Source organism: Acanthaster planci, linkage group LG08, assembly GCF_054643075.1.
Source record: "Acanthaster planci isolate LZ-2023a linkage group LG08, COTS_SCS, whole genome shotgun sequence".
Lineage (NCBI taxonomy): Eukaryota > Metazoa > Echinodermata > Asteroidea > Valvatida > Acanthasteridae > Acanthaster > Acanthaster planci.
Window position 1 is genome coordinate 7,749,822 of NC_141784.1, and position 13,827 is coordinate 7,763,648.

General features: G+C 41.3%; 1 protein-coding gene across 1 annotated transcript; it reads right to left on the reverse strand.

Annotated features, from left to right (window-relative positions):
- Positions 1-254: 254 nt before the first annotated feature.
- LOC110978106 (protein SPMIP2-like) lies at positions 255-9,548 on the reverse strand. The gene is made up of 3 exons (XM_022232817.2): positions 9,254-9,548; positions 4,149-4,381; positions 255-3,282 (listed from the first exon to the last, which is right to left on the reverse strand). The coding sequence occupies exons 1-3, from the start codon at positions 9,393-9,395 to the stop codon at positions 3,232-3,234; spliced, it is 426 nt and encodes a 141-aa protein (XP_022088509.1). The 5' UTR covers positions 9,396-9,548; the 3' UTR covers positions 255-3,231.
- Positions 9,549-13,827: the final 4,279 nt, after the last annotated feature.

The following is a 13,827-nucleotide window of genomic DNA, read 5'->3' on the forward strand; positions in this document are numbered from 1 at the left end:
ATTTCTTTAAAAAAGGCTTCACTGCTTGCTTTGAAAGCATGCACTGTGCAACCATGTCTGCTCCACTTTGTTTCCATGATGAGGTTTCAGGGGATTCATGGTAATCAAAATACGAGATTAATTACAATACTATTATTCATAATTGGCTGGAATTATTATCTTTTGTTTACTTATTCTAAGTTAGAAACAAAAGAAAAAACAGAGAAAGTGCCTGTGGATAAGATGATTTACACATTTATTTTGTAACATTCACGTGTATGTGAATGGTTGCAACTACTGGCGGGTGTTTTCTATTTGCGCATGAGCGGCAGCCGTAGCTTTCGAATGCAGCCCTCGTCTAACAGTTTATAATAACTAAATATTAGCCTTTTCGTTAATTCCTTTCTCTTGTTCAGTGTTAAAGAAAATGTCTTTTCAGTAATTAATAATAATTAGTATCAAACACTTTTAGCTCTAGGCCACAGACTACCAGTACAAAGTAACGACTCGTACTGAAACTAAAGAGGTCGGCATAAACAAATATGTCAGAGTAGCTTCAGCTTCAGATTTTGAAAATAAAATGGCTGTTTGTTATGTGCAAAGTGGGGCGTGCGGCTATAGACCTGCGATTCGGTAAAAAAAGTTAAATTTATAATTGCATTTGGCCCAAGCTTGAGCGGCCCATTGAAAATGTATTTCAAGGTCATTTTCTCTCAGCCACTGCACTTGTTTCACTTCTGTCTTCGGTAAACCTCTAAAATCTTTTAGCTATCTCAGGGGAATTGCCGAGAGTAGCAAACATATTCCCCAGTAGGTCATCATATTACCAGCATCTTCAAGGCCTGGTGGTATAACTCTCTGCAAACGGAGCAAAAAAACAAGTATTTTGACGACGAGCCAACAAAAATCTGGCTACACACCATGTTTCAGTAAAAAAACTTCCGAATTCACAATTTGCATTTTCTTAAAGAGTGTTTATGCTACGGGCGCCAAAGAAAATGACCCAGATCTCCTTTGAATCCATAGCGTACCAATGGTAGGACACACCGCAAAAAAGTAGGGTGTTAATGTGACACCCTTGGAGAACACGTGAACAATAAATGATGTCTTACTCCAGAATACAATTTATTAAATAAGAAAACATTTGGTGTAGTGAAATTTCTAGACGGCACCGTAAATAATAATACAATGGATGGTCAAGGGCTAACACTAACAGGGCACATGGCTAGTTGACCAGTTCAGTATGACACGTTGTAATACAGAAAGCACACTTTAAAGGTTTCCGGGTCAGATTGTCCCAGGATTGGGTCCCATTCAGTATGAACCTTTTCTGGGTCAAAATATGACCCCCTTTCGGGTCATATTTGACCTTTTCTGGACCCTGAAAGGATTATACCGAATGGGACCCAATTCTGGGTCAATCTGACCCGGACGTTTTTAGAGTGCAATTACCACATTGGGCCCTGTAAATCGTACAATTTTCTCCGACAGAAGATCGTGTGAAGTATTTATACAATGATAACTACTTACTAGGGGTTTCTAGCATTGAATCTCTCCCACACTTAGGAGCATGGCCGAAGCATGCTCCCTGCAAATTAATGGAAGCAAAATGCAGAGAATACGGTTCTACACCACCTTTAGACCGCGTGCACAGGAAGCGCCTAAAAAGTACAAACGTTATGTTGTTACCTCCGTGACGCGTATTGGAAGTATGAGGGCGCCCTTACTCAAGTACGGTTCCCTACTTTACTACAACAATTCACCTACGCGGTCACAGGATATGCTCTTTCTGCAGAGCAGATACCGTAATGTATTCCTTCATCTTTTTGAGTGGGTGTTATAAGGATACATTTTTACTCAGTCGTCTTGGAGGCTTGCAAGCGAATATACTGAATGGAAAAATGCTACAACGACGTAAAACAGCCTGGGCACAGTCTCTGCCATTTCTGAATAGTAACAATAAGGTTTATTTGACGAGCTTTATAACATTTTGACTCTGATGCACTATATGGAGCCTCAAAAAAGAATTTTTGAAAGAAGTATACATGTCTTGCACTCAGTTCAATCGTTTTGATTTGATTAAACAGTACAATCGATTCAATTTCACTTTTTGTTGCCCTTAGAGAACTCCGTAGAGCTCAATTTGACATGCAAAATCATGTGTAAATAGGCAGTGGAAAATACGATGTGAGAAATTTAAAAATAACAACTTGAGATGCTTTTGTTTTGCACTATGAGAGCCCCTCAAAATACAGGATTCAAATTCACAAAATGACATAGCTTGAAGACTTTAAATCATTGACAATACCTAGGGCGTATTTGTAACATCATTCTAGAGGAAAAGCTAATACAGTGGATTTGTTGCAAAAAATGGAGAAAAAAGCAGAGTGACCGGCAATCAATATTAAAAAGCCGGCTGGAACAAAAACAACCAAATTTATTGCAGAAAGACCAAGGCAGCTGCGCGGCAACTGCGTATTTGAACATTTCTGAAATTAAAAGATAAACGGTTCCAACGAGCGCGGCACCTGCGTTACCGTTGAAGCCTTGACGAGTTATGCTACGAATTGTTCTTACACATGTACACATTTATTTGTGTGCACTCATACTGTTTTCCAGTGCATGAATAATGTACGACATGTGTCCTTTTTTCTGGATAAATGAGGATGCTGTTGCTTTGATGTTATTCAAGGAAGACACTGTTCAGTTTATAGGTTTTCCGTTCGAATTATGAATCCAAAATGTGCTCATTAGAAAAGAAACATTTCCTAAAGGATTTCTCACTTGTTGCCATGTACGTATACAACAAAGAATCACCACAGAAGGAACAGAGATTTTACAGTCTTGTGTGCACAAATCAATGCAACATTGAGATTTTCTCCCTGGAACAACTGCAAACTCCATGTTGACTGCAAACTCACGCGTCACACTCAACCTTGTCCAGCGCCCTCGCTTGGCAAAATTCAAACTCAAAACGTAAGGAAGTTTTACTGCTATCGGCAAGTCCATAGTGCAGTGCTCTGGTGAGAATAGTCAAGATTTGTTTCGGTGTCAGTTTTCGGCGTCTAAAGCGTTTGGGGACGCCCTTCAAACTACGTGAAGTTTTCGTCTGTGCATTATTCAAAAGAACCGTTGGCAAGTGCAGCATTGTGTGTTTGGCCACTCGTGTGAAGGAACAAAGTTGCACGCTGTGCGGTACTCCTTGGATGAAGTTTGTTGACACTGTGGAGAAGGCATCTCCACTATCTTGCATCATCTGTTATTCCATATGCCTTGTGAGTTCTCTCTGGATTGTTTGAATTCCTGGAGAACGAAAAACAGACGAGAAATTGCAAGGAGAAAAAACAAGATAATCAAATGAAAATGCATTTTGCCGGTGCCCCACGCTTAATTGACAGCGGGGTTGTGTCATACTTGTCGTTTGTTTCTCCCTGAAGCAATCACTTCAGCGCAGAAGCTAAGTCTCAGATTGGCAGTAAAACTTCATCACTGATAACTTTTATGGACAGGATGATGTGCAAAATGTTGTGAAAATTAACCAAGGTCTAAACTTCTCTCACGCAGCTGTCAGCAGCAGTATGTTAGCCATTTATAGCGGACCTCGAATTAACATTCTGAAAATAAACCCATTAAAACACACAGTGCGATCCGACTACCCACCCCTATTTAATGAACGAGGCTTTACAGCGAAATACTAATAATTGGAACATGGAGGTAACATAATTATATTGAGTGATATTGCCCATGTCGTTGAAGTAAACGTTTTTTTTTTTTACTTGAATAAAACAAACGGCAAGTCCATACAAAATTGAGCAAGAAATTTAATAACCTCTAAAAACTGATCTTTTTCAACGGGAAACACACCGAAAAAGAAAAGAGAAAAAGAGAGCGAGAGAAAAGGTACCCTCTGAGATTCGCACTGCGGACAACCTCAGTACAATTCCTTTGCAATGCACTGTGCAAGTCAGCTCTACCAAACTCTCATTTTTTTTCTTTCTTTTGTGCCCACAAGCCCAGTTTACAATGATATTGAAGCTGTTACGTAATTCCGGTGGCTATTATAATGTAACAGCTTTAGGCTTCGTAGGGTGGCATATCGCTTTAAAGCTTCCTTTATTAAGAGCGGTAGGTATTCAGATCAGGTGGACACACCCAAAACAGGCCCCTACCTCAGGTGTACAAATCTTCAAGTGCACCGGCCAGGTTCTTGGGTCTTCAGTCCTTGGCAAGCCCCAGCCGATGGAGCCGGGTATATCGCACTTGGCCCGGTGGAAAGGAGCGCCGGTGGCCGGTCGGTAGAGATACAGCAACTCGCTGGATTTCTCGGGTGACGTCGCCCCGATTCCCACGTACCGGTTGTCTTCGTTGACCTTCACGTCTTGATTCTTTCGGCCGTCCGGACCTGGTTGGAAGAATCAATTGTGAAACAGTTTTATTTCTCAGGTACAAGTTAGCAGGTCTTTCGTCAAATTTCTCGTCTTATATTGGTAATAACCTTGATTTAAAACTACAATACGCATCTCATTCATAAATAATTTTGGTATAAAGTCAATCTATTTCATGTTGATGTTTAGGCTTAGAGCTATAAGTGCACTACGCCTAGGGATTTCTTAGTAAATCATTCTCCCGGGGGATTAATTGGTACACACGGCACCCACCCCACACTTTATTAGTGCAAGGACTACTCGCTCAAACCAAGACGGAACACACGTGCAACCGCCATTTTTGCATACTTATTATTACAGCCACATTATGTACATCTGAATCTAAACTGCACTCAAATCCAAGGTGTGTTTCTAAATTTCATTATTCACTTCTTTCACCGTGCAGTTGTGCATTCAGCCTTGGTATGTCAGATGTCTATTATTTCATTAAACTGACAGGGGTGCGATCCCTCCCATAGCTTGTCTGACACTGGCGTAATGTAATCTGCTGTTCACTTGACATTTTCGTAACCCTAAGATGTTTGTTCGACAGGCGTTTGGTAATCAAAACGTAGAACTTAGTCCTTGCGCAACACTTCAAGTCTTAGCTACCTTAAAGATGAGGTATTGTTTCAACGCAAACCAGGAGAATGTCTTCACAAACAGCATAATTTGGGTATCCTTGTGATTTAGGCAGAAGTTTGATACTTCCATTGGACCAAAAATGCATTTTTTTGGGGTAAGTGGATGGTGGAAAGGGAAGTTTTTCACCAAAAGGATGAATCAGGCCCCATTTTTCGTTCGCAAAACGGTTTTGAAAACTGGAATTTGATATTCCTGCCGGTTGTGAAATGTCAACGCTTTGAATTCCAAATAAACGACCCGTAGATATTAGCTTTTTGACTTAATTTAATCCTTTAGTAGACGCGTATTCAACTTGTCGAGACGACATAATTTTTCCCCAAAACAAACAAATAAACAAACAAATAATCCCCAAACCAAACATACCGACTTTTAATGCACGCTGTCCACGTTTTTCACTGTGACTAGATTAATGAAGCACAAGAGCAGGACGTGTCTCTCTTCTTGTGTCAAAATTGTTTTCTAATGAAGAATTATGCTGTAGAATAGACCAAATCAGTCAGAGATACTTTTCGCAGGGATGGTGTGGGTTCTTGACAAGTTTCTCTGTTTTCGCTATCAGGTTTTCACCTAGTGATTGGGCACGTCATAAATACGTACACTGATGCAGTCAGGACGAGCTCCCGATAAAAACCCTTGCGTTTTTACTTGAGAGTGAAATGACTTGATCCTCTCTAGAGCTTGATACCCCTTACTGTGTCAGGCGTGACCGCTGTGGAAACGAGCGAAGTAAACTTAACCACGTCGATGGATTGTTTTGTTTAAAATGGGGCGGCCTTCGCAAACGTCCCAGCTGTAATTTAACGAATTGGTTCCGTTTTTTCAGCACATCCTCGTGCGAGATGGCCAATGCTTTGACTATTCCTGGCAATACAGCAAGGTTACAATGGTCGTTTGTCAGAATTATGACTGTCAACCAACAGAACCGCCGCGGGATTATTGGTTAAATCAACTTTCCCTTTTTGCGCCTTGATAATGTTTGCGTCAAGCACGGTCCATGGTATCACTGTAGTGTCCCCGTGGTATTGACGTGCACGAAAGAGACGCTGGTTGCTTGATAAAAAACCTTTCTTTTGTCCCTTTGTAGATTTTGCTCTCGCCATCTATGTCACAGTTTTTGGAAAGCCGTCAATGGTTATGCGTTAGCAAACTCTGGAGGGCGGTCATTAATTCGTGCGAAAATATAATGCACACGACAATTTAAAGAACAATCTAACAAAATATCGTGAAACCATACAACATGCACCCTTAAGGATTGTTTTCAACATCTTCGTGCCGGGAGAGCTGCATTGTCCTTCAAATTCGGCGGCTACCCACACAAAATTTCGATCAATTAGAATACCTCTTTTATTTTCTTAAAGAACCTAAAGAGATAGCAGGAGAATGGAAGAGGCCTCCCGTATTGCTCTTCGGGATCAAAATAATGATTGGCCATTACATTCGGGAGGAACCAGTGGTCTTTCTGGCCTCAGAAAAGGCTTACCCATCGATTGGGTATATGTTTCTGTATTTAAAAGAAATGGTCAAAGAAAGTGTTGCCACAGTCTGAATTCAACAAGATGTGTAGAGGTTGGAAAAAGTCAATCACAAGGCACTGAATTTTCTATGTCCTCGGTGAGGAGCTTTTTAAATAAAAAAATATTGACTTATGTTTATCGACTTCTTCCTACAAACTAGTGACTTCAATAACCATTGTTGAATCTGTGTTTGAAATCTTTTTAAATTGCTGTCGATCTTTGGAAACTGGTTCCATGGGCAATTCACAACTTTTTAAAACATGCAGACACAGTCATTTTTTTTCATATTTGAATCCATTTGTTGAGTTTTTTCTGTAAACTTTCTAGTGACGTTTATAAAAACTTAAAGTAGGTCTTCAGAGTCGACATGATTTCATTAAGCTATCCTGTTTTGAGGTTTGTCTACGCTGTGAGCCGTTGTGTTGGTTAAATACTGAGTCAAATAATGAAATGTTCTTAATTTCAGATAATGTGAAAACCAGTTTCAAGCGCGGCAATAAGAAAGAAAGGCGCCACCAATCGCCACTTCACAAGGACCCGTCTCGGCAATTCCCCTGTGTATGAGTACGCTGCCCCAGTGAAGGTCTCGGACTCGCACCGTTTATTACAGGCAAGCATCGCTCGACTGTTGATGCCCTCACCACGAGGGAATTGAGGTACTTGTCTTGGTTCATGTCGTGCTTCGACACTTACCAGGCTGACAGCTTGTACTAGGTCCTCGAGTTCGTGCTCAGGTTGATCGCACTTCCGTGTAGTGCATTGATGTTTACCGCTCAGTTGCGCTGTTGGACAGTACTTTACGCCTGAAATGTTATTGTGAACTTCGTCACAATATGACGCCTGTATACTAGCGTGACATTACCTGGTCTATTCAAGCAGGTAAAGTTTGAGGGCCCTTCCAAAAATAAGTTTTAAAAAATTAATAAAGTGTTCGTAACTGTCTTATTTTAGAAAAAATAATACGTTTAAAAAATATAAAATAATAAAAAGAAATAACAATAAGAAAAAAATCAGCCTTTAGAGGAAGATATTAGGGCCTGGATATTTTGAGTTTTGGGAGGTTTCCAATTTCCATTCCATTGATTGAAGTTGTCCCTAAATTAACGAAATTCCTAGATCAGACATGGACCTCCAGCATGTCACTGATGAGTGCAGATTGCGTCATTATACAGGTACATGTATAGCTACAATACCAGTCGGACAAAATCAGAAACGAGGCCTTGTTTTAATGACTAATTTGCCCATTTGGAAGCTAATCCCCGTCTAACACCCCTGTGGCATCAATTGGGAAATTTGTTCTGAAACTGGTAACTGGTAAACGTTTGTTTGAAAAATGCCGAACTCGGCCATCCAAAACTAAATGAACGAGAAGCGGCACAAAGAGTTTAATGTCGTTTTCAGTAATGTCAATACGATGTGTTGACTCAGGCACAACACCGGAAAGAATTACCACAGGCGGGCCTTGTGATGTCGGTTCAAAAGCAATCGTCATTACAACGTCCACCAGGCATACTGCAACACTCGAAGAAATTGATCCGCATTCCTTGATCGCTGGCAACACGTTTACACACGATAGTGCAGGATGATGGCTTGCATCCAGTCTCGTTGGATTATTGGGCGAGCGGTGGTTGAAGTGGGCAAGGGAGAAGCGGGCATTGATGACTTGGGGGAGTGATTGCTCATATCGGGCTACCAAGTGTGCGGAATAATGCTTCCGGGAGCCGATTTTATTGCCGCCAAACGTGCAACATCATTGATGAGCGCGAAACATTTTCATGCTTGGCTAAGAAGGTTACTGGCAGAAATATATTGTTGTCATCATGAAAAAAGGTGATTTCTTTGCGAAACTGGCATCATCTTAACCCTAACCCCCTGTATATAAAATCATATTGAAATCACAGGATTGAGGACCGTTAGAGACAACGGTTGCTGAGTTTTGATTTGTTCTTGTGAATCGCCTTGATATGAAATGGGAATGGACGTACATAAAATCAGTGGGTTAACCTGTCATCAAGTAAAGTACCGAATTATCTGCTCTCTCTGAAGTGGGATTACTATCCAGTATGTCTGCATCGACTAGTGAGTTCAACTTGAGTGTAACACAGAAACTCAATATTTGCATTGCTGTACATTGAGAGGACTTTGTGTACCCGTAACTTGCCAGTATAGGATTTGTTATCTTTTCGCAATATTTGATAAAATCAGTGGCGTATCCAGCGTGGGGGGGGAAACTTGCCCCTGACGGATTTTTCCAAATAAAGTATTGATAATATTTATTTATCAAACGTTAGTACTAAAACCCTAACAAAACAACAGCGCGACATCAAAGTGAGGATGTTGGGACAGTGAGTAAGGCTTGTGATATTCTTTCTCCCCACCATCGTGTTGAATGAGCTTTTGAATTTGCCCCCTCCCCCCACCAAAAGCTGGATAAGCTGCTGGATAAAAATCTGTCAGTGAGACACACGGAAACCTTACCAACATTGACAGGCTTTGGTTTGTGCGTGTTACGAAGCTCTGAAATGATAATCTTTTGCAGCATTCGCTTTATATTGCTACAGGAGGTAAGCCGCATGCACATTATTACAAAGACCGTTCAAACCTCTTTTTATATTTCTCGTGGCGTCAATTCCCGTGTCTTTCCCTTCTTCCTCCCCTGTACTCAAAGTCCTAGACTGAGTGTCTGCTCACCTGTAAACACCACCACCCCTTTACCCATACGAGTGTTGCCTCTCGGAGTCATCCACGTTTCGTGGGAGTTACTTGAAGCGCAGGTGCTGGGCCTAGACTTGGAGGCCTTACCGTCTGCAGGCTGAGCCATCAGAGATGACATAATTTTTCTGATTTTAACGAGCAAATGGCTTTTTATGCTTTTACTGGTGAAAGTCCAATCCTCTAAACACGCATCTCGAAGGGAGTTGACTTCCTAAGCCCAACTTAACTGACACTGTATGGTTAGCTGTCCCATTAGAGTGTGTAATGTGTATACACGTCGCCATTGATTTCTTTGTGTGGCGCTTGGCAACCAATGTATTCGATCACGGACCATGAAATATCTCACATCCACAAAGTACTCTAAGTCTTGTAAAACAGAGTGGCCTTGGTTGCATGTAAACATGGCGTGTCAGAACCTAGGGAGAATACGCTCCTATGAAATAAAGATGTCATTAAACGTGATGATATTATGAAACATAAAGATTTGAAAACTGAACTAATCCTGAGTGTGCGCAGTATAGCTTTACAGATATAAATTGCAAGGTATGGGAAAAGACATACTTAATGGGGAGATCATAATTGAAAAGGAACTTAGAGTTACACGTATCATGATCTGACAGATACGTGCACTGTATAAATTAGAGCCTATCTCTGCCAAAGTCGATTGAATTGAGGGTGTGGGCAACAAAAGTCGCTGTTTCAGATTGCAGGCCTGTAAATAAACTGCCATAGCAAACAATGATAAATACATGAACTTCAAAAAATCAGGGAAAATACTCACGAGTTTCCTACGCGTTCGAGAAGTACATCAAATTAAAGCCCAGTTTATGATTTTTGAATTTTCTTTTCAAATTTCCACTCATTAACCGATGACTTTTGGAGATATTTATTTCCACAGAAGGCCACCCCTAAAAATGCAGTCGTGATGCCCCTTGCCATTTTGACATATCGATGCCTACACTTCTCGAAAAATATGCCGTTTTCAGGCACCAATTTCTTACAAATCTCACTCAGACGCAAGCTGGTATTCTCTTTGACGGCCTAAACCTGCCTTTCCTACAAATCTTGAAGTTCATGGGGCACAAAATGCTCTTTTTCGTAGAAAATTTTGGTGCATATAAATTGCGATTTGGCCCACGCAAGCAGTTTTCGGCCTACTTAAAGTTTATGACCTCAACTTTAGTTTGCATTTAAAATTGAAATCGGGCAAAGCGGTTAAATACTGAAATAGTGACTATAAGCCATCGAATTTCGCATAACCGTTGACGGTGCATCGTATATAATCGCAACTCCATTGTTACAATGGGCTTGACAGGGGAGAGTCTGGGATCCTCTCTCCAACACCGTGCCTCAACAAACCATAAAGCCAGTATAGATGAAGGCCTACTCGAACTTAATTTCAGCATAATAACTCTGCTCAGCTTGTTCAAGGGTTACAAGAAGCTTTGTCACTACAGCGTGGGTTCGACCTATATGTGGGTGGATTGTGAAGTAAGTCTCAGCGCAAACTTTCTTTCCATCCCTGCCCACTCATTCTAATCTCCTCACTACGACTGTAAAATATATTTCTCGCTTAACCCTGTTTGCTTGTATATACCCATTACCTGTGGCTAATAACTGTCACAAAATATACGCTACGGAAATACGAATGCTGCAAATCAATGCGACAGTCTGAACTTGGTAAGAGGGAATAAAGCCAGAGTGCACAGGCATTTGATGGTAAATATGCAAAGGTAAGATTACAAAATAAATGTTAGACTTCAGACACCCCCAGTTGTGTAAAATTCAAGTTTTAAGGAGAAAAGTACTCGGAAAGTACACGGCCAAGTACTTTCCGAGTACTTTTGACCTAAAAAGTTAATTTTAATCAACAGTGATGGTCTAGAGTCATTATGTTGCTTTGAAATCTTACCTTTATGCATGTACCTTCAAATGCTGATGTACTTCAGCTTTGTTCCCTCCTAACTAGTTGAATATTTGGTAGAGAACTTGGTTCTCAAAAAGTGCTCGACTGCATTACCGCCGGTACATTCAGCTGCATCCATGCGCATGGACGAACACGAACGAACTCGGGCGTTCTTGTGTGTTCCCTCTTTTTCAATAGAAATGGTGGTAGCGCGAAGCTGTTGAAGGAATTATACAGTGTGGACCGCGTCTCGATCACACCCCGGAGCTATTAAATGAGTCAGCACATACAGAGCTCAGAGATCAAAAGGGTCAATGATGGCCATCGTCAGCACTGCACGTGCTGTAAGGACAAAGCGAATTCCGCGCCGCTTGCAGGCAAAGGAGCGTTGGTACCGCGTATGCGTGTCCGTAACAATTCCACATGGAAACCATCGTCATCGGAGACGTAAATTTCGATAATTTTAGTGATTGTTCTGATATTCCAATGATAATGAAAGTCTGGTTACGTCTTTACATCCCCAAAACGTCTCTCTTAACAGTAAACAGAATTACTAACTAATACAAATTCTCCAAAAAATACGCACAAGAAAACTGAGAGAATGTAGCTGGTCCAGAAAAATAAAAAACACACGAAAACATGGGAAGATTCGTTGTCCTTTCTGTCACTGTGCACAACTGTCTTGGCATAAAACCTCACCACATTGTCAAATGCATTCCTGCAGCATGTTCCCACCTTCTTTTAACCGTAGAAGGACCACTTCGACTCATGATATAAATATCGCAGTTCATATTTTGGGTATTTGTTCTCTACCGCCGGAAACGCAAAATGTCATAACTGACTTTAAAAACGTCCGACTTTTGCCAAATAACCACCGCTGATTTGGAATTTTCGAGCGCATATGCGGAGATCATTCGCTGTCTCCTGACGGCTACTGAAAAGAACTGCGCATCTTTTTCGTGCATCTTTTCCACCATTTGTTTACTCCAGTATGCCGCAGCGAAACACGGCGAGTCTGTGGGTTACCAACTACCTGGCGTTGGCGATCACTGTGTACAGAGAATGTCTAGGGTCTTCAACAATGGGGCTGGTACCCGCGCCTTGTCTATGGAGCCGATCGGAGCGGTTAATCGGATTACGATCTGTAGGGTGCACAATAGGTCCGCCGAGTTCATTAATAAAAGTTATACACTCAAAATATTCTATAATAGAGGGTCCTGAGAGCCACAGAACTGAGGAATTGAAGAAATATGAGACTGAACCTCTAGGCCGGACTCAAGGCTTCCAATTCTGAGCAATTTGGATGCAATCTAGTTTGAAAGTGACACTATTTGAGCCATTTTGCCGAGGGAGGGTTTTTCAAAATGGCTACTTTTCTGGACAGGGAAATTTTCTGCTTTTTAGAGGTGGTCTGCTTCTGGTGAAAATTTCTCAAAAATTCATTGGTCAACCCCCCAGAAATTGAAAGGAAAATGAAAGAGGACGTGATGTGGAACATCATTTTTCTGTGCAGCCTGAACACCTGGGAGAGTTTTGAGTATTTTTAAAATATTTGTGAGATATGGGGATTTATCACTGCTGTCTATGGGAATTTATTTTTAGTGGTGCACCCTACAGGACTTCGTTCTAACTCCTTGTGTTTGAAAGCTCCATGATCACACCCAGCAAGCTTCCTCAAAAGGGTAGGGAGAACCCGTCCTTTCTTATCAAGATTCCCGACGGCCCCACGAAGGACCTCTTTTAATCGATGATGTTTAGATATTTTACAAAAGAATGCTTCAAGTGGCAGGATTCGAGGGCCGTATGGACACAGCGTGTAGGGTATAATGAATAGACTAAAAAGCGAACTCGAAAAATTGTCATTTTTTACATAACCATCCCTTCGTGAAAATGCTGACAAATTTAATGTCAGTTTATTATGCATGACTCGTTATTCCGTTTTTGCTACCTCCATTGTACATACTTCTATTGAGGGCAGCCCGCAAAGAGCTCTCGTGGCTTACACCCATATCAGACGCGTATTATCAGACGATAGCTAATCAAACGCTGTCGTGTAAATGTAACCTTTTACACGTGCGAGCTAAGATCGCGCAGCCTAGCCTTTCATTCATGATGCGGCGCGTGCCAGCATTCCGAAACCCATGCACTGATGTGATGGCAGTTGGAAATATTTATAATAATTAAGTGAGGTAGATTGTTTTGTTTCCAACATTGTGTGAAAGAAAAAAAACAAAAAATAAAAAACCTGACATAAAATAAAATGTTGCTGAGAACGTTTTGAAGGGGGGCGAGGTAGCCTCTCACTCGGCAAACCAGGACACGCTTGTTACACCTGGACGTGTCACCAGAGTATACTTTTTTTTAAGCTGGAAAAGGTGACTGCACATTTTCCTGAGTTACCGTAACCGGTTGCATTTCATAGGATGACCCAGCTGTCGCGTACGCATAGCCCAAGCGATGAGGCGCAGCAAGCCATATTTTCTCTGCTGTGTCAGTTCCCAGCCAGAACCGTAAAGATGCTTCCGTGTTTTTCATTGTCTCAGCGATATCTTTATTTGCACAAGCGATGGAACCTTCAGCATCATGGGACTACATGTCCCAATCATCTTCTGCAGACCGTTGCAAATGAATAACCAAATATTTT

Bases quoted from the DNA above. Each gene is read 5' to 3' on its own strand.
- LOC110978106 (XM_022232817.2), bottom strand. From the start codon at position 9,395: ATGTCATCTCTGATGGCTCAGCCTGCAGACGGTAAGGCCTCCAAGTCT. The intron at 4,382-9,253 runs GTGAGCAGACAC...TCTTCCAACCAG, and splicing joins AGGGGTGGTGGTGTTTACAG to GTCCGGACGGCCGAAAGAAT. The intron at 3,283-4,148 runs GTAGGGGCCTGT...TTCGTTCTCCAG, and splicing joins TGAAGATTTGTACACCTGAG to GAATTCAAACAATCCAGAGA.